General features: G+C 45.6%; 1 protein-coding gene across 4 annotated transcripts in view; it reads right to left on the minus strand.

Annotated features, from left to right (window-relative positions):
• dph6 (diphthamine biosynthesis 6) overlaps nucleotides 1-20,846 on the minus strand; it is a 51,588-nt gene extending 30,742 nt beyond the window's left edge. For 2 of the 4 annotated variants that reach the window (XM_078089583.1, XM_078089582.1), the window contains exons 1-6: nucleotides 20,267-20,430; nucleotides 19,753-19,844; nucleotides 19,185-19,369; nucleotides 7,224-7,297; nucleotides 6,452-6,570; nucleotides 157-218 (exon numbers count right to left, since the gene is read on the minus strand). In XM_078089583.1, the coding sequence (XP_077945709.1) occupies nucleotides 157-218; nucleotides 6,452-6,570; nucleotides 7,224-7,297; nucleotides 19,185-19,369; nucleotides 19,753-19,844; nucleotides 20,267-20,298 (564 nt within the window). In that variant the 5' untranslated portion in view covers nucleotides 20,299-20,430. Of the gene's footprint in view, nucleotides 1-156; nucleotides 219-6,451; nucleotides 6,571-7,223; nucleotides 7,298-19,184; nucleotides 19,370-19,752; nucleotides 19,845-20,266; nucleotides 20,431-20,693 lie in introns of those variants that run through there. The other 2 variants (XM_078089580.1, XM_078089579.1) reach the window with 2 other exon arrangements.
• Between the last annotated feature and the right edge of the window lie 685 nt (nucleotides 20,847-21,531).

Below are 21,531 nucleotides of genomic sequence, written 5' to 3' on the forward strand. Positions count from 1 at the left end.
CCACAGAAAGACAAAGACTTTAAAAATGATAAAACATTTACCCCTGTAGTAACTACTTCAAGAGGTTTTGAACATGCACAGCACGTAACATCACTGCGAGCAAATGGCGTGCGTATATATAGAAATACATGAAAGTAGTGCAGAAAAGCTTGTGACCTGTTTCAGATAGGGCTCCATGTCAGCCAGAGGTTTTCCTAAGTGCTTCTCCGGATCCAGGCCTGGCACCCACATGAGGGAGACACACAGACACACATAGATACACAAACACAATTTCACACAGACACACGTATGGACAGAGAGAGAGAGAGAGAGAGAGAGAGAGAGAGAGAGAAGTCTGATCATGAGCGGGGAACAGCGATTGAAGATGACAGGCAGGGAGGTTTACGGGCAGACTCACAAACACACACACGTAAACCTGCAGCCTGGATCTATTTGTTTGACTTTGCAAATAGTGTACACAGATCTCTCCGGGTAAGGGCAACAGTTTTCAATTGCTGGCCGCAGACCCCCCACGCCCCCTCTCGCCCCTGCTTCATCTTCTTCCCTTTGAGAATGTAAACTCTGGAAAAGAGATCTTGTTTATTTGCCTTTTTCACTCCCCTTCCCCTAGAAATGGTGCATGGAAGTGAGTCACAGGCACGGAAGAGAAAAGAAGGAGGGGAAGGAAGGCTGGCGAGCTTTGTAAGAATACTCAGCGGTGCCTCGCTCCTCAAATACAAGCTCACTTCTCAAGAAAAGAAAAAGAAGGAAAGACAACATACCAACCCACCCACCATCGCCAGCTCTAGAAAATGGCATTACTTCAAGATCGGCATTGGGTTCACTCCTATTTAGGGCTCATGTGCATATTTTTAAACATTTACTGAGCTTGTTGGAACATTTTAAGGTTCTACCAAATCCTGATTGTGTCATTCAGACACCAACTCCCTTTCGCCTTGTAAACAACAAAAGTGAGGCCTGGCCTTTCCTCCTGTACGTTCTCCGCCGTCCCGACAAAGAACAAAAAAAGCCCAGAGTGCCAGGTGCTTTCTACAAAGAATTAAAATAAAATGCTAAATTTGCTAAAATGCTAAATTTTGGCAAATAAATGTTTCCTGATTCCTAAATCTTGGGAAACAATGAGTGGGAACCCAGCAACTACATCTTAACGGTCGCTGACGACGGCTCGGCGTACTGGCCACATTTGCCTTTTTCTATGGCTGCCTCATAACTGATTGACACGATCATTATCAAGTTACTGATGACCTACATGGACTGACGGGCAGTTGTGACAGTAATGCCATCGCGATCCCAGAATCCGGAATCGCTGAATTGTCCCTAATCACCCTCTCTGAAAATCCATTGCTCCTCTATTCCGAGGCATCGCAGGGTCCCGCTCATCCGCACGTCCCCGTGTTTAATTAAAGGAACAGAGTTAATCCTAATGTGAGAATCTCTCCTCTCGCACGGCCTGACAACCCTTAAAGGTTAATGTGTCATTTCGAGGGCCCCATGTGGAGCAACGGACGGGAGACAAGAGGAGCAGGTGAGAGGACGTGTAGGAAGGACGTGGCATCCCATCCTGGGTTCATCCTCGTCCCAGCTGTGTCTCTCCTTCGGGCCGCGGTAGTCCGGCGCGACGGGGGAGAGTCAGAGAGCGAAAGGAGACTGGGGGGGGGGTTGTGTGGGGGGGGGGGGGGGTGTGGAGGGAGAGAACAAGCCGGCCCTTATTCTCTTCCCAGGGGATCTGTGGTCTTAATTAGTGTGAGAATATCTAATCTCAACACCCTCTCATCTTAACCCTGCCACAAAGGTAATAAGGCAGTAGGGGGAAAAAATGCATTAAAATTCAATCCCATTTAAATATCCTCTTTAATTAGTCATACCTTCTAACAAATTTTAATAATTGGCTCCAAATTGCTGAGGGGATGCCACATTTTTTAATACGTTCATTAACTGTTCTTAAATAATATATGATACTTGATATGATATTTTCGAGGAAGGGGCCGTGGAAAACCGGGAAGGCGGGAGGTGAGTGATGAAATGATACAAAAGACGGCATTAACGTGCCGGCATTTCTCCAAAGACCAATCAGCACTTGTATGAGTGTTTCCTTAATGTATGTTCCGGGCTGACTTAAAGTTACCGAAAGCGTTTGGATATGAGGATAGCTGGAATGCGCTTGAACTTGCACGGTACGCGCTTTGAGAAGTCTCTGAGTAGCCACTGGTGTGAGCCTTCAGCCATCCATTTACGTGGTCTTCACATCTCCGTCTCCTCTGAACCGGTTTTACAACTTGGCCTAAACCCAATTACCGAACCTCATTATGCCACATTAAACCCAAATAAGCCCACTAGAAGCTGCGATTAGTCTGCCACCAGAGACAGCGAGACTGCACTTTGGAGAGAGAGGAGCTTCCCTAAGAGAGACTCGGAAAAATGGTTCTCCTTTAAAAAGGGGCTTTTTACCTCATATTATCCTATAAAACTCGAATTAAATTCAGTGAACTTTAAAACCAGGGAGCCCGGTAATGAGGGAGAGCATTTTTCAAAAAAACGTGTTGGCATTCAAGGCCTTGAAATTAGCCGGGAATAAAAAGTTTACAACTAAACCGAGAGCTATTTAGGCATTCAAGTTTTTATATCACCCGATATGAAAAACTTTATGTGAAAGATTATAAGACACCATGCTAGTTAATCCTAGAGCTCACAATACCAAGTACAATCTGGAAAATCGCTTTGATTCCGCTAATGATTTCTCTTTTCGAAGTGAATTCTTGGCTGCAAAAGTCACAGCTTTCAAATGCAAAAAGAAACTTTCTCAACAGAGAAATGTTGCTCTCACTACTCCTAAAAAAAGTCAATGGCAATTATTTCCCAGATCACACTTGTTTCACCAATCCTTTTTAACGATCGCGATTGGCCTTCGTCCACCCGGAGGTGGTTGATTCATGCAGACCCACAGCAGCGGGTTTCCATTTAATTGAACCTGCTTGTGATTTTGCTTACTGAGCCTAATGCTAAATTAAAAGCTGGGAGATTGTAGATACCGTCTGAGCTGAGCTGAGCGAAGGGTTGTCTTAAGATGGTGCGAGCTGACAACTCGCCTTTAATCCTCGCCTTCAGAGGCGGAAGAAAAAGGCAGAGAGAGAATTGAATTCATGATGTGTAACATTTTAGCCTTTAAAATGGATGAAATAAGCATCTCCTTCCGAGCAGGTGAGCTGCATCAGCCTTTAAACAGCACACTCAAAGCGCCCCGCCAAAACAATAGCTGTTCACTATCGCCTAATCTCTGCAAGAGAGAGAAATGAAGAACAGGGAGGAAGAAAGGAGGGGAGGGAGGCGGCACCGTACAAAGGATGATAAGATTAAGGTTATATGTGAAATTTGTCAGGCTCTTATCTGAAATTCAGCTTCTGTGAGCAGAATAATAGGCGGCATGAATTGTGCAGCAATCACATCAAGATGAAATCTTTTCAGTTTAACAAACCAAAAAGGAGAAAGTGGGAGTACTTACAACCCTACTGAACTTAACCCGCACATCATTAACCGGTGCAAATGAATAAATCCTTTTCTTCTGATAAAGGAATTCATACCAAACAGGTGGATTAAAAAAAAAAGAAAAAGGAATACAGGAAACAATTGCTTCCCAACATAGTGAAAGTGGGTGGTCTAACTGGTCCAAGACGTCAATCTGCAAGTAAAGGTCACAAACCGGTTAACAGGACCAGTAGGTAAAACGGTTGTCCAGGTACCTGAAGCTGGGGTGGGAAACTTTGCAGAAACCTCTTTTTTTGACTATTATGATATACTGAAGAAAATAGCTTTCCCTAAGATTAACCTGACGAGTCAGATGTTCTTCTGATCATTGTGTGTGTGGGTGTGTTTTGTATCACACTAAAGGTCTAACTATACATTTAAGGAGGTTTAAAGTCAGTTACGGTTATTGCCAATCCACTGCTTTCCATCCGTAAAAAATAATGTTAGTGATTTTTTTAAATGCCTTCAAACATTAATCGTCTTTTAAGTAAATATTAAATCATGTTCAATGTCTTAAAGTGGGTGAGGTGATCGGTGAATGCAAATCTGTGACATAAATTCCCCTCTTCATGGCACAAAAGCAATATTCGCAGGAAGAATAAAAGATCATGAGTGATGAAAGGTTTTCTGGCGGATAGACTGATTTCACACATGGCAATTATCTCTGGAGCTGAGGACCAATTAACTGTCCGACCTGTGCCCTCATATACACCTGCACTAATCAATCAATTAACTAATCATATGAATATTTAATACTAGTTCTTGGAATGGCCAATTACCACGGTTAGCTCAAGAGATATTGCATTATAAAGAGACAGTTTCCCAACAAAAATGTGCCTTTCCCTTAGAGAGAAATGATTTTTTTGCTAATTAAAAGCATTTTCTGGCATTCATAGGGATGGACTCAGAAAGGTGAAGTTACTTCACTACATGCAATTTGGCATCTTCAAAAGGCTAAAATCCTCTTTTGTGATTTTAAGCTTTCCATCAGCACGCAAATGAATACTTGCAGAGAATTCACTTAGAGGATCATCCTGCATTTGGACAGCTGTCTTTTCATGCAGGGATTCGTCATCAAGGAATACATCCTTCCATAAGAAAGAAAAGTATTTTTCATCCATTTACTGCTAATTTCCACCTGTCTTTCTGAGTGCCTAATGAATGAATATTAACCTTGATGGACTTATCACTATTCAGGGCCCACCGAAACCCGTTTCATACTACCAAAGAATATAATAAGCCGTTTTGGCTGTCACATCATACGCAGACTTAACCTATGCCCTGTGAGTGTTGTTTTTTCTCGTCATGAGGTCTGCACCAGTAAATCCTTTCAAATCTGTCTCTTGCGCACGCGCACACACGCACACACACACACCAAAGGCCACCAGGTACGCCCTTTGTCACCCAATCTGCCCTAAACAACACACTTCACTGCTCAGACCTGCTCCCACCAAAGCTGCAATTATGTGAGTGCAGCCCAAAATGCCTTGGGTGCTTGCACCCCTATTCAATTCCCTCCTTTCTAATTACCGCTGCCTCAGGACAGGTGAGGAGTCGGGGCTGATAAGATCTTTCCTTCTTACCTGTAGCCAAAACACACATGCACACATACTCACACAAACACCTACAGTGGGAGGCCAAATGCACCCGAAGTGAAGTTTTCTTTCTAATTATAATCTTCCAAAAAATGCTGAGAATTTGCTCGAGTCATGTTTGGAGCAGAATGTAGCCGGGTTACAGGGTGACTGAGGTCTTAAGGGTGCGGTTTGGCAGAAGTTTGATGGATCAATTAACATAAAATTCAGACTTGAGAGTTTATGCGGTTGCATTATGTCTGGAAGACAATTATTATCATGCAAAATCCCACCGAAAACATGGAACCTGACATCATCTCACCTCTGGCGGGTATCTGACAATCACGTTATTTATTTCCAAAAAGTCCTCCATCACGAGGCCATTAGAAAATGAGAAACGGCTTGTCGAGTGCATTCCATGAGAGGTCACCCGAGCAGCGTCTGAAGACATGCAGAATATCTGGAAAGCTGTGCTCATCTCTCCGGGTCATCAGTCAGCCGCAGACCCCTTTTTTCCCCGACTGATTGCTAGCAAAGGTGACAACAAGCACTTAACAGCGCGTAAACAGTGTCTACATGATGATCTATCGCCGCCAGCAGTTTGAGAGTAAAACGAACCATTTGTAGCCCTAATCATCATTTATCACCGGCACAGTGGAAAGGGATCCGGCTGCACCGTCGAGTAGACACGGGTGAGGATTCTTAACGCCGCGAACCAGAGAAAAGAAACAGAAAACGTATTCAGTAACCTAATCTCCCCGTCCTCCGGGGCCGAAACAGACAGGTAGAGAGCAGGTGATACCACATTAACCTCTGTCCCCGTGTTGAAAAACACAAATACGAGAGATTTGAATCTCGTATTCTGAACTGTGCTCGGGCGGAGAGCGCAGTGCTTCTCTCGCACGGGGGGGACATGTGTCGCTTATTGACAGCTTGCATGAATGTGAGGGGCAATCACCTGTGATTATTTCTCAACTGCTAGGCCCCCCCCCCCCCCCCCCGGCACCCTCCCACCCAACGCCACTGCGCGCCCGCCTCCCACCTCCTCCCTCCCGTACGTCTTATCTTTTCATATTGTTCTCTGCTTCAATACCTCCGCCGCTGGCACAAGTCTCAACACAGCTGCTGAGCCACAGATTAATGATTAGGGCATTACTCTGCTTGTCTCGCCTTTTCTCTCACCCCCCCCCCCTCACCTCACCCCTTTTCTTCTCCTCCTCCCGTCCCTCACTTATCCAAATTCTGTTCCCTGTCTCTCCGTGCCAGACGCCACTTAACCAACATGCCACTTTTGGAGAAAGTTCAAAAACAGAAGAAAAAAAGGAGAGACACAAAAGTGTGAGACGCAAACTCACCGAAGGCAGCGACTTTGATGAGGACAGCGTGGAGGTCAGATGATATCATCTCGGAGAGCAGGGACTCTTGATCTCGGCGCCACAGGTAGGCCAGGGGCTGCAAGCCTAGCCGCGAACATCTGGGGAACAGGCGAACGTGGGGGGGGGGAGAGAGAGAGAGAGAGAGAGAGAGAGCAGTAGGTTGGGGAGAGAGAAATGTAAAGCAGGTAATATTGAATATTTTCCCGCCGCAGAACAACTTCAAAGCAAACAGGGCCGGGAAACCTTCCTCCATTTGCGGGAAGGCTGCCACCCTGATAGGGCCACACAACATGCTGCCACCCGCCGCCCGTGTCAGTCGCTTATAAAAATAAAAAAAACTACCATTTTAAGCTTGTCTGTTAAATAAAATTGTAGTCAAAACGCACACAAATGTTAATCGCTGAAGGAATGTGTGAGATGTTTATGTGTATGCATCTCGTGCGTAATGAGCGGAAATACAGTTGACTGACAGCAGGATTTGTGTATAAGACGATACTGCAGCTTTTGTGTGGCCAGTCTTCTCTGGAAATCATTGCTCCATTAAAACAGAGGCGCACCAAGAAAACCAAAGATGTCTAAATAAATAAATGGCATAAATAGAACTCGGTGTGGATGTGTTTGAACACACGGCGACTGTAGAGGATGTGATCTTTTCCTCCTCGTGCGTCACACGAGTTCAGAGGCCCGAGCTGTGTGCGCGTGCACTCAAGTTAGTGAATGTGTTGTGAATGTGCGCTTGTGTTGGACTTACACATTTTCCACACGGACCCTCTGGTAATCGGACAGAATGGCCCCCACAGACACTGCCTCGACTCCCTCCTTTTCCTGTGGGGGAGACGTGGGGGGGAAGAGGATGAGGAAAGTTAAACCCCACAGACTTTTCTTCCGACCTTCCACCTGCGGCTCGTGCAACGTGCGGCGTAACGGCGATGTGATGTCACCGTCCCATGTGGCCAAACACTCTTTGCTCACCCTACAATGGCTTCCAAAAGTGGTATCTGAACAAAACCCAGGAAAACACACGTAAACATACTCTCACACACACACACGGGCTGAAAAAGACAAAGAAAGCGTACTCCTTCCTTTCATCTGGCCGCAATCCTGTGGGGATGTTTACCCGCTGGTCGTATCAAGGCCTCTGGGTTCCAGCCCATATCCCCTGGAGGGTTGCGTACATGGCTCACATGGCGAACGTGCGTGTTTATGCGTCCACGTGGGTGTGCGACTCGAGGCAGAGCGACAACTGGAGGCGGTTCCTGGGGCTTATCAGCGGTCCGGTGTGAGCGGGAGAGGAGGGTGTGTACCGGAGAAGCAGTGTGTCCGTGAGCGACATGGATCTTCTAATGTTGCTGAGGGGACAATCTAACAAATGCTTGTCAGAGACAACTGTGCACTTTGAGAGACACTCACGCAGCCCTGAGAAGAGTTCAACCTCCTCTCGCGAGCACGGGCCTGATTCGCTGTGACACACACATGTGTGCGCATACATCCACAATCCCCTTCCCTACCGCCGTGCTCCTCTACTACAGACTCACACCTGCAGATTCATTAGAACATTACACAGGCTGTAATTAGAATGAGAGGCAAGGGTGGAAGCAGTGGAGGGATGCACAAGCCTCCAGTAAATTACCTTGTAGCCATTATCAATTTCCCTGGCTACTGGTCCTTAAGATAACCCCCCCCCCCGCCAACTCCTCCTTCTCCCCGTGGTCCCTTCCTGCAATTTTTCTCTGCCTGATAAACATGCTGATTAAAGCGAACAGCGTGTAAACCTTTGATACTTTCCTAAATGAAATCCATGCCCTGCCTGGGGCCCGACGCTTCGCTGCAACGCGCTGTGCCTCAACCATACACACACACACACACACACACACACGCAACACCACACACATGCAAGTAGCCACACACACACACACACGCACGCACACACACGCACACACGCACACACGCACGCACGCACACACGCACACTCACACAGCTGTAGGCGTGCCAGCTAATCAGATAAAGGATGTGCTCCATGAGTGTGTGTGTGTGTGTGTGTGTGTGTGTGTGTGGCTACTTGCATGTGTGTGGTGTTTACGATGCAGCAGAGGATGTGAGGTATAAGGCTGAAGTTAAACACGTACAGACAACTACACAACCCGAATTGAACTCTTTGACCTAAAGTTAAACACCGGGACATCTCAAGATCTCGGGATTCGGCACTCAGGTTTTAATATCTCTCCGTGTCCAACATGGGAATATACATTACATTCAATTGCACCGGCCAGTGACGGTAATTAAGTCGGACTGATAACGTTTTCAGCCCAGCGCAGAGCGGAGCGGGCTGCAGGCGGTGTCATGTAATTCTAGGTAAGCCTCAGGGCCGGCACTCTATTCTAATACAATGATAACCTTATCCCTAAATACAACTGTCACGTCCTAAAGAGGCACATTAGGACGGTAAAGAGCGGGATAAGGAGAGAGCGAGAGGAAGAGGAAAAGCGATGCAAATGCAAGTGTTGAAGGAGCGCGCAACATCAACACTACTTTGGTGCCTCGGCTTTGAACTTGGCAGGACCAGACTTGGCAGGACGGGATAACAGAGAGAGCCACAGCAACAGCAAACAACATCCTGGTCTTGTGTTTCCGTATCCGTTTCCCTCCGCTGCTCGTTGCAGGCACTCGGGCCTTTAAAGTTCAACCCGGCCGGTTAAGTGGCTCCTGTTTTCACTGGCTCTCCCTACAGTACACCTTACAGTACCCGGGCTCACCCACCCCTAAGGATAACACAAGACACATTGCTCACACACGTCCTTCCCTCTCAGCGGAGATTCTAGGTCGTTTTAGCAAAACGGTTTTGGAGAGATTATTTTTGGATGTGGTTACGTTTCCGTCGCAATCACAGCCATCACCAGACCAGACAAACTTTGATTATATGGTTACTGAAAAGATGTACAACATACAACGTTTATAGTGGGTATGTATGACAAAGAAGAGAGGGTAACTCATAAAGCGCAGAATAATAATAAAAATCGAAATGAGAGCAAAACAACGTTAGTAAAGAATAAGAAGCTAACGTACCGATAAATCAAGGTGGAGGTCATCACAAGGTCACGGCTCCTGTGACCTGCAAGCCTCTTGTCTTTCTTCAAGACTGTTGGCACAAGATGCAGAGAAAAAGCTCCCCGCGTGCCCCAATTCTTTTTCTATTTTTTCAACACTTAATGACCCGAGCTCATCAGAGGAAGCCTCACCTGATCCAGGAGCCGAGGCCCTGCATTAACTCATGCCCAAAGCGGGACTCATTTTGGCACGGCGTTGTGCAACAGCGCGACCCCGGAGCAGGCCCGTCGGAGGCAGACTAAACAAAGGCCTGGCCCGGCTTCCCCCGTCCTCTCCAGCAGGCAGAAAAGCTATTAATGAGGATCTATGGCCCAGAGCGATGGAAGCCCTCAGTTCCCCCCCAGCCATGTCCATCAGGGTACTTAGCCCCATGCAGTCATTAACTTCTGTTACTAATTGTCAAATTCATTAAACTAATCCTTCCCCCACATCCGGATGTCTCTGGTGGAAATGGATGGAGAGGACTGAGTTATTAAGATGTCAGCTGTGGGGAAGATTAAGGCCAGCAGACATGCTCCACAAAGAAACGATACGGCCATTAAACTCTATATCAAGGTAGTGTGTGTGGTATACTTTGTAATTATATATACATCAATCTTAGTAAGGGAGTAAAAGAGTGGCTCAAATGTATTCACAGTCACAGACATGCCTTCAGTCAAGATATGCATCTGCCCCAAAGATACAGACACGACCATCATAAAGCACAGAATTGGGCTCGAGAATGGGGCAGTTCCGTCAGCTTACAGGTACTTATGCATGCAACACATTCAGTCCGAGTGGTATTCACCGTTCAAAGCCATTAACAGCGACCAAGGCAATTAGAAAGGCATGAAATATTTAAAATTCAATATTCATAGTCTTATAGAACACACCAGAACCCTCATTAGCTCTCTCTCTCTCTCTCAATAGCTGTCACAATGAGGTCTTAATTATACACCCTAACAATACAAAGCTCCATTTTGCAAAATAGTGGGTTCCCAAAATGCCTGCTTTTGCATGTTCTGACAACTAGGAAGCCAGCTTTGGCAGATCTAGGTATTTACAGACACGAGGCCTTTTATTTCCAATTGATAATACTCTTTTTAATGGAGTCCAGAGTTGTTGACATGTACTTTCTGTAAATCACCGCCTCGTGTGTGTAACCTGCCTCTGTGCGGTGGCAGGGAGGCCAAAGACAAAGACGAGAAATTAATTAAAGTGGTTTGAATGACGTTTTGCTCAAGGGCACCGGGGCACCATCGCCAGCTCTCCACTGCCGCGCGTCCGCATTGTGAGGTTGACACCCGGAGCCTCCTCTTCCTCCCCCCCTTCCATCCCTCTCCTTCAGGATCCATCGCGTAAGTGAACGGACGCGACATGGTTTTAATGTTCTCCCCATTAGATCAGCTCTGGGCCTGTTGTAATGGAATGGAATTGTTCTCCCCTGCTCCCCTACACGGAGCGGGGGTTGGACCTTGTTGTAGTAGCTCAAGTAGATGTGGTACAGGGGGGGGCAGCTAGGGTCAAGCGATTGTGTTTAATGTAATGCAGACACGGTCCCGGGGCGCGTTGGCCTGTCCTGACAACTCAGACGTGCCAAACTGACAGGAAGCTTAGTGTGGGCTTAGCGGGAGGAGACACCGGTTATTTGTTTCAAATCACCTTCCTCATTTACATTCTGCACGGAAACAACGGCCAAGGTGACTCGCGGAGTCGTGGTGGAGGAGTGATGGGAAGTGGCAGAGGTGAACACGAGGTGCATTTTGGACACGTTATAATGTTTCGAGTTGCACCCCAATGCTTACGAGGCGATATGTGGCTTATATACACTGAGGCGGTAACAATTGGGATCCGTCAAAATAAAGAAACAAATTGACACGCAAGCTTAGCAAATGTCTTAGCAAAACAAACAGCGGCCTAAACCGTGTTCTGAAAGGCTTTCAGAGACGTTCCCTTTGGTGAATTGGTGGGGCTGTCGGCTTGAAGCAGCTGCTGAAAGACGGGGGCTCGTTCTTTGTGCTGGTGGACGGGCTGAGGTGACTCAACGCGGATCAGCCCTCCGCCGCACACATACAAAGTGGAATAAGAAAAACACAACTGCACACACACAAAGCCAGCTGCTCACGAACCTGAAAACCCCCGAAAGGCTCAGAGTTACGTGTTGGGGGGGGGGGGGGGGGGGGGGGTAGCGCTGAGGCGCTGATGCAGGTGTGACCGAAGGATATATAACGGGACTCTGACGCAGCAGGGATTGCACTCATTTGGGTCCAGAGAGGAACGAGGAGAAAAAAAAAAGGAGCTAAAATTAAAATTGTGGAGGTACACCACTGCAGCTCTTCATGGCGGGTTTGTTTTTGTACAATTCCCAGCCTGAAGATTACACACACACGTACACACGCAGACACACGCACACACGCACACACACCCACACACACACACACACACACACACACACACACACACACACACACACACACACACACACACACACACACACACACACACACACACACACTCTTTAGTCTCAAATAGTGATTCATTTACAATGACAGAGCTGTTTTCAGCGATAGAGCCCGAGCATAAATATGCCATGCTGCACAGCTGGAAAATGTAGAAATTCATCAGGGTTAAAAAGTAGAGAGATTAACGTTTCACGAGTTTCCTCTCATATATTTATATATATATATGGTTACGTAAACACGGGCCCAGCCAGTCGTCAGGCGGGGGGGTAGAGGGCCTTGGCCAAAGCAAGCACAAAGCCCTAGTTTCAGCAGGCCAAGGACAAGGAGGCTTTCCATATCTACGCGAATGGAAAACTAAACGTTAGGAAGCAGGGGGGAGACATAAGGTTGTTTATCGATGTACTGTATGTCCGTGAATACTCGCAAAAAAAGCAGAAACATTTAGTAATCACTGGCTCTTATTAAATGCAATATTGTGTTATTGTTTCCATTGCATTTTGAAGACCTCATGTAACTTCGCCCAAACGTTCAAACTCCCACCATTAAAAGGATAAGTTGTCATAATTAAGACGGAAGACTCATACATACTACAGGGTATAAATACAAAGTTATAATCCCAGCTCTGTCGTAGCAACATTTCCCACTTGGAGCGCTTGAGCTTCTGAGGCAGGAAGCTGCTTGCAGAGAGCGGAGTGAGAGAATCAAAGAGGGCGTCTCATGCCACAGCGAGGTAAACTATGTCAGTCGCGTTTCATGGTCCATAACAACCGGCTAGTCCACAGGGTGTATGCGCGCACACGTATCCACATCCGTGTATATACACACACACAGTTAAGCACTGGCCTACACACACACACACACACACACACACACACACACACACACACACACAAACACACACTCTCCAAATGTAAATGTTTTTCTGGTGAGGTCAGGTTCCAGGCTCTTGGCATCTTGGCTCTCCTGTCCTCTATCCTCCATAGCTCCGAAAGACATCACCCCCTCCAAACCGCCGGCCCCCGCCCTCCCCAGGGAGAGACTGGAGGAAAATATTGCAGTGATGCTGGTTTAACCCACTCTCCAGACTCCAGACAGTGTTGTTCTACGGCGGGTTATGACTGCGGGAGGTGAAGGGGGCCCGCCACAAGTATTTCTTGAGGGGAATGGTTCACAAAACAATACATAAAAGCCCTATTAATTTTGAAGTAGATGATTGGCAGGGAGTTGAAAGGCCTACTACTGCTCCTCAGCTGTCTGTTCTGAGGCCGACTGTCAGACCTGACGGTTAGTACTGGTGACGAGTTTCTACGGTTTGATGAGGAGTCCAACCTCGACGGTGACTAGCGGGAGAATCTTTTACACTCTTTCAAGTAAAAACAACTGGAATCCAAACAGAGGAAAGGTGCTTTGCCTGAATAGGTCATGCAAATGTATCGTCATACTTACAACAGGTCTCTCATGATCAAAAAACGATAAAAATTGTTCCTTAAATTATTAATATGACCAATCAATCAAAAAGATACATTCTCGTTATCTTCTTTCTATAATGACGTATCGCCATTAGTGCATAACAAAGCATATTAGCTGCAAAGCAATTAACGGCTTGATACGTCTACAATTCCTCTAGCATCAAAATAATGTCAAAAAAAGACCCTAAACGCACCCACACACACACACGCGCACGCACACCCCCACATTCTTCAATGGAACAATGATCAACCAAGCAGTAGTGGTTCATGCCCTTGGCAAGGCGAGATAAGGCTATCAGCTTCCATCATCGCTAAACAAGATTGAGCAAAGTACATTAAGCAGAAAAATACAAACAAATTACAAAGGCTTGAGGCTAGGCTCTTTATCTAATGTTTGTGGGGACTGTTAGCAGCGGTTGGAGGGAAATGGGCCTGCGTCTAATAGATCCTGTCCCGCCACTTCCACACGGCCAGCGAACAATACACAGCGCCATTATCTCAGCGCTAATGCTGTCCTTCCTCATGTGCAAAACAAGCCTGCAATCTCAACTTCACCCGCCGCCGCGTCGACCGACATAAATACGAGCCGTCTCGGGACCCGAAGGAAGAGATAACAATGGCGATCACCCGGGGAGGCGACGCAGGGAGACAGCTGGTCCAAGGCATCCCGACTGGCTGATGCTGAAATACATCCTCCAGTACCAAAACGCGATGACGAATCCATCGGTTTCAGACACCTTCTAAGCTGCGTCCAACAACACCATTTAGACGCCCCGTTTGCACCACAAATCTATTGATCTGAGCTCACAAACCCGTGCTGTGACCCCAGAGGTCATGATTTATGTATTAAAGCGGCTTTTTAAGGGAATCCATTTTCCTGTTGAACCTGCACCATGCTGGTAATCAGAGAAGGGCTGCGTGTTTGATTTTGACCCCCCCCTCCCCGTCCTCCATAGTTTTCACCCCTCCTCAACCGTGACTTGTCTCACAACACCTCAGCTCCCTAATCAATACCACAGAGCTCCCGGTTCAGCTGGAGATTCCTTCGCCCTTGTCTCCTCTCCTCTTGTCTCCTCTCCTCCACTCCCTCGATCCCTCTCCGTTCTAAACCTCGCAGCAGGATGCACCTCCATCAGGGCACTCGCAACAACACAGTGCCGGGCTTCTAAAGGGTCCGGATAAAAGTGCGACGACAACACAGGGGAGACGGCAGTGGATGGAAGGGAGGAGGAGCGAGGAAGAGGGGAGAATGAAAAGGAATGTTTGGACTTGTGGACAGACTGCGATCTCAGAGGGGCCCACTCTGGTCTGCTGATGTCGATAAAGGAGCGGCAGTAGAGACAGAGGATGAGAGGGGAGCGTGTGTGTGTTTAAGAAAAGAATTATCTCAAAATAAGGTGTTTTAACAGACGCCAATAGAAGGGAACGATTCATCTACAAAGGCCAAAGGTTTCACTGAACCGCTCCAATACTTTTCACAGACATCTTCCAGCCGAAAGAAAACAACTGGATTGGTAAAAAGGGGAAGTGGCCCGTGATATCCAAGCAAAGAAAAAATAAAGAAGTGGCGTTTCTGAAAAGTCGAACGCATTATGGGATAAGAAATTCGATTTGAAGTTAACATTTTGTTCTCAAAGCCGAGTCTCAGCACGACAGAGATGTCCCGGTGCCGCTAATTAGAGCCGGCAGAAAGGCCCGTGCGCGTGGACATCATCCATTGTTCCTCATCACTCTAATGAGCTTCACTGTCTTTGTCTTCATTCATCAGCTCAAAGGTTGCACAGTTGCTGCACGGAGTCACCATCTTTTTATGTATTATCTATTACTACATCAAGTGAACGAAACTCCCCTTGCATCTTCTCAGAACTCAGCGCCATCCGGGCCCTATGCCCTGTGCTACGCTCAGATCACATTTGGGTTTTATATGCCGTGAATCATAACATTTAAAAAAAGCACTACTGATACACACTAACATCTACCTGTGTGACGGACGGGAACAGTGAGCGTACTTCTTTCCCCTGAAAACTGTTGAAAGAAGGCAAACTGGGGCAAAAAGAGAGGCAGAGGTGTGCGAGGAGAACAGAGATAGTCCTGTTATCATGTAACAGAGGCCCGATTGGACCTGACCTTGGACACACAAGTGTGTGTGCACACACACGCACACACACACACAGGAGCAGGGTCACGGGGCATAAAGAGCCACTGTGTCAGGTCACAGAGCACAGAGGGAAGGATAAAGGACTTGAGGGATGTGATATGACTAATATGAGGGGTTTTGCAGGCCTTCGGGGGAACTGGCGTTGCGGCCAGGGGTGAATGACACTGCTGATCTGTATCACACATCAGAGCAGATCACAGCAGGAGAGAGACACACACATGGAGTACGGACACAGCCGATGAAATCCAAGTTCTGAATCCATGAAACAAGGATATTTCAAAACATGAAAAAAGGAAAGGGATTAAATACGAATTTAATCCCTTAAAGACTCGTATTGTTGTTGTTGTCAAGATGTTATTATGTTGTTATGTGCATATTCCCGGTTGCCTTTGCGGATCCAATCACTTCACCAATTCTATAAAAAATATACCTTTACTGCAATAGGAGTGCAAAAGTGCACCCCCCTCTCCCCCACGCCGCTGACAAAACTGTTATTTCTCTCCCTCAAAGAGCGGGTTCAAAGATCAGCACCTAGCAGGATGGGATGGGGTGCGCTGTGGCTTGCATGTCTATCAGGTTACACACTTCAAAGACACACTGCCATACTCAGCCAGCGATGAGAGCGAAGGGGCCAAGGATAGGGCCACATTGTCATTCTGCCATTAGAACTACTGCCAGGGGATGGGCGGCTCATTTCTTCTATGATAATTGGACTTTTTTTTTTTTTTTTCCTCCATCAACAATGGTTCTGAAGAATATGATCTCTTCCTTTGAATCTTTTGAACGTCTCCAAACAGTCTCCGACATGCCAAAGAGTGGGGACTGTGCTCTTTGGTGGAGCGTTTCTGGTTAGTCAGCTTCTGGGAACGAGCCATAGATGGCACTGTTGGCTCACGCTACGGCTCTGTTGCCAGCGCTGCAAACGAAGGAGGTGGGAAGAATCAACACTTGAAACTCATCAACTCTGGATCTGAGAAAAAAGAAAAAAAATAACTTTCATCTATGCGCAAGTGCCATTTGCCAAATATAATCTTGTAACTTCTAATTAATTCAAACCGCTAGAAAGAATCTTTCAAAATATAACACTTTCTAAACAGATCCATTTTTTTCATGCTAAAACTGTTCTTTCCAGTAAGGCAGATTTAACAGCTCATTATCAAAAGACATGTTTCTTACCACCCCCCCCCCCCCCGCCCTGTAATTTTCTTCACTTGTCAACAACACCACAAACTTTATGGAGGTTAAGAAATACCCAGATATTCAGATTACTCAGACCACAACCCATTACTTTTAAAGAGGATGTTTGAGGTGCTTTGACACCCAATGTGGTGCAAATGTGAGTAAACCTGCTAATTAAGTCAGAATGCTTAAAAAACTTCATAGAGCAGTGACGTGAAATTTGATGAGAAATGTTATTCTTTATGGTTGACATCACTCAGCAAGAGGAGAGAGAGAGAAAGGGGGGGAGCGAGAGAGGAAGCCTGTTGTTTACAGTGCAGGTCTGTTGATGACGGTGCGAGGGGCAAACGGGGAGACGACTGAGGGTCTGCTAGCCTGCGAGGGCCCCACGGGAGTCCCACTGCCCTGATCTATGGCCCGCCTGACTGCTGAGGTCAGACCAGAGAAGTCCTGGAAACCGCAAATTAGCAGCCCTTTGCAATTAGAAACCTGACCACAGGCAGATATGGCGTATTGCATCACCTACCAGATAGATTACGGCTACTATTTGACTATGAATACTTATGGGAGCCTAAGAAACAGAAATTGTGCCACATGCGGTCACAGGAGAGAGCTTTCTCTTGTAGCTGCATGTGCACAGCGCGCGGTTTATGCGACGGAAAAACGCAAAATGCCCTGAGGCAGGCCGACTGGCCCCAGCCACCCAGGTGGCGTGTGGACTTGCAGGGGCCCCACAGCAGCCCTAAGCTCTGGATGAACATGTCTCTACACAGACCTAACCATGCACCCCCCCCCCCCCCCCCCACACACACACACACACACACACACTCCTCTCGCTCATTTAAACCACAACAACCTCGTATCCAACGTTGATGAAATGGGAGGTTGTGCGGGGGGGGTGTGGAGGGGAAATGGTGTTACACAGGTTCAATCCCACACCACGTTTGGGCTGACAGCAGCAAGAGCTGTTGAAGTGTGCGTCCAGGTAGCTCTCTCATGGCTGCAGGCGGTCAGGTAGGCAGGCAGTATTACACACACACACACACACACACACACAGCAGTTGTCTCAAACCTGTCAGTCAACTACGTCCGTCCCATCAGACCACCGGGGTAACACATAATATGGCTTCAAATGATTTTTTTTTTTAACATCCGGGTAAAAGTGGTATTTGATGAAATATTAATTTAGCGATTCATTTTTGCATCTGATCCTCTGTAAAGTAAGATCAAAAATAACTGATGGATTTTCTCGTCCTGTGAAGCCAGTTGTTGAAGGGCACCTCTCTCTAACTTCACGCATACAACTTTTATTCATTGATACAACATGCCCACTATTTCCCAAAGTAAGATGAAGAAAAAAGATACTCCACACAAGACATACTAACTAAGACGGACGGAAAGCACTAACGGAGCTTTTTAATCTGCGGAGCAGCTTGGCTGCACTTTACAAACGGTGCTAAGAACTGTTTGTGTACAGCCCGCCAGATGAAACCAGACAAGCCGGCTCTCTCTGAGGCTGTGCTGATGGCCTACAAAGTGACTCGGAATCCACAGAGAATGACTTGTAAAACATCTCAACAGTGTGACATATGTCACGAACCTTAGCACAGATGAAAAGTTTACTAGTGCTCTGAGAGCTTGTTCACTAAAAAGCAGTCAAGCATACAGCATGTCAGTGGTGGCGAGGAGTCAAAACGATGACTGCAGTATATGCACCGTGCAGCATTTCCAGGAGGGGTTCTTATTATGATTTACTATAACACTATTCCGAATGAGACTGCTTTATATTTCTTTACAATGTGAAGACTCTTATATCCCAGGTGAAAATATATATATATTTTTTCCAAATATATTTTAATGTTTTAGTATTACAAAAAAAACATCAGCAATCCCTTTACAGTTTAAAATAAACGATATTCACATTTGTAAATATACATAGAGGATAAAGAAAATGATTATACTGTATCTGCTCAATAAAAAAATTGAGCTAAAGAAATACAAGAAAATAAAAGGCTAGTGAAGAAACTGGAATATGGCATTATCAGCACCTACGACCATATGAGTGGAAAAGAAAAAGTTTGAAGTACAACGTACAAATTCAAAGAGATATTTTATCTTTAAAAGATGGATAGCTAGATATTCTGCTTAAGCCCTATATGTTCAATCGAAAGCACTTTCACTGTTCATGTTTGTACTTCACAAGGGAATGCTAATAACACATTTATGCAGCAATACAATATACTTCATTTCCTTGGATGTAGTAGCTGTCATGGTGTCAATCATCCACTTATCATTTGGCTTTAGTTTTAAGAGGATACAATGTTACATTTCTCCCAAATGGTGGGAGTAAAGAGACCTACTTTGACGAGGTGCAGCAGCTCATACAGATCCTCCACCTCGTCCCCCTCCGTCACACTGTAGTTTCTGCTGGTGTTCAGGCTGGAGCCCTGGATAGTGCGTCTATACAGGGGCAGATCCATGACTTCCGCATACAGTTCTATGGCGTGGTGGCCCACTGTCTGGTACATGTAGCTGTCCAACTCATCTGCGGCAATGAGGAAAATATATTCAGTCCAGAGTAAAAGGCAGTATGTGATGTTGCAATCATTTAGAATAGTGGCTCGATCAAATTCTTCTTAATAAATAAACTGGAGGACGGTGATATTGACAGTACAATATGCTGATGGGAAGGGTGTACATATTTTAAATCTATTTAGAGTAGACTCATGAGCTGTTAAAACTAAACTAAAATACTGAATGGTTACATTAAAATTCCAAAATAAAAAAATAAATGTTACTTTATCCTTACACAGTACTCATAGCATATTCATAACACATGTGTTGGGCTGCTAAGGCATGGTACAAACCCTTCTACCTACAGCACACAGAGTCGTGCGGCTGGTTGTCCCAAATAGCCCTCTACCTCACCTGTGAGGGCAGGACGCAGGTTGGCCAGAGCTACGATCCGGTGCCCAGCAGCAACACACTGCATCATGTTGTAGCAGCTGTCTTTGCCTCCACTGGAACACAGCATGAGAAACAGGCAGTGAAGTAAAGCTGTGTTAAGAGTCGTTAAGATGCAGACCGATGCCTTATCAGGGGGATACGGCGCAGTGAGCTGGGGATGTGATTGGGCAGCATAGATATTCAGTGATGAAGCACCTGTTTATTGCCACACTTACTGAGAAGGCTCTATTCCTTACAGTGATGACAGTTAGCAACTGATATGTGCTACTTTTGTAACGTTAGGGGTTGTCAACACCCCTTTGGTGAGATGTTCTTGCATGACTTTGAACACAGTTAAAGGCGAAATACAAACTTAGACCGCATAGGGACAAGCAACCGTTTGTTGACAGCAATACATTTGAGATGTAGCATTTGCCATGGTAGCAAAAACAAGTGACAGAAATGTGAGAAAGTTAAAGCAAAGAGAGACGATTACCTTATTAACGCGACTACTTTCATATTCAACATTTTTGCTCAAGCGATTAATGACATAAAAAGAATCGGCTGTAATTGTACTAAGCGTGATAACTACGCTTAGCAACCGATGGATATACACAACATGTGAGAGCTTGACTTCCGGGTTATTGAAGGACCCTTTTCGATTCCAAGCTGCCCTATATATGCCTGATAGAAAATCGGTCCTTGACAATTCCTCTCTATCTATCCAATTGAATCGACATATCATATAAAATATACCATAATATATATAATATATTATGTAATATATAATCTAGTATATATATATCACACTCACAAAAATGTTTTAACCGTTTTACGGACCTCGTAAACTTATAAATAAAATAAATACAGATGTTACTTTACTATAATATAATACAAGCGGATATAGAGAGTAACTCTAATACTTAGACTGGCACACATCCTTTGCCTCGTGTGTCTCAGGAGAGGACCAAACGTCCATGAGATCGTATTCACACACACGTTGCGCTTTTCCTCTGAGGGAGCCCTATTTTGCTCAGAGGAAAGCCTTTGATGCTCTTTTAGCTCTCTGTTGTTGTGCCAGAGCAGAATAATTGCACTGCTTTTGTGTGCTTCCCTCACCTTCTGCCCTTAAGCAGGCTGAAGGCAACTGATTTTGTTTGAATGTACAAAATTGAGAGAGATGTCTCTTCCTCCCATTGCTTTTAACTAGGTTTCCTTTTTTGTTTTTGTTTGTTTTATTCATCCTGAATATAATGGCAACATCTACAACCTCCAGATGCAAAGCATTTGTTTTGTGGTGCAGGCGGCACATAGTGAGAAGAGGCATCACTTTTCTGATGATGGGAATTTTCTTGATAAAGTGAAAATCTTTGATATGATTATTTTTGTATTCAAAAAGTACCAAAAAAGGAAATAACGGTTTGTTTTCAATTAAGTATGTTTTCCCTTGTTTGATTGTGTCCTTGTTTCTACAACACATTTACAGTAGCACGCAATTATCTTTTTTTAACATAGACCATATTGTTTTTAATAATGAATCTATCTAAAATACAAGTATATACTTCCAAGCAGTCTGAGGTATTTAATTGAGAATCCTTATTGAGCAGGTAATATTCATACTCCGTCCCTGGGTAGGTGTACAAATACATGCACCATGACAACAAACTACTACAAATACATTTATTTCAGTATTGGACATTGTATTTAAAAGGATGGGCGATGTAGTTTTCCAAAAAGTGTCTTGAAATAAAGAAGGACACC

Source organism: Gasterosteus aculeatus, chromosome 15, assembly GCF_964276395.1.
Source record: "Gasterosteus aculeatus chromosome 15, fGasAcu3.hap1.1, whole genome shotgun sequence".
NCBI lineage: Eukaryota > Metazoa > Chordata > Actinopteri > Perciformes > Gasterosteidae > Gasterosteus > Gasterosteus aculeatus.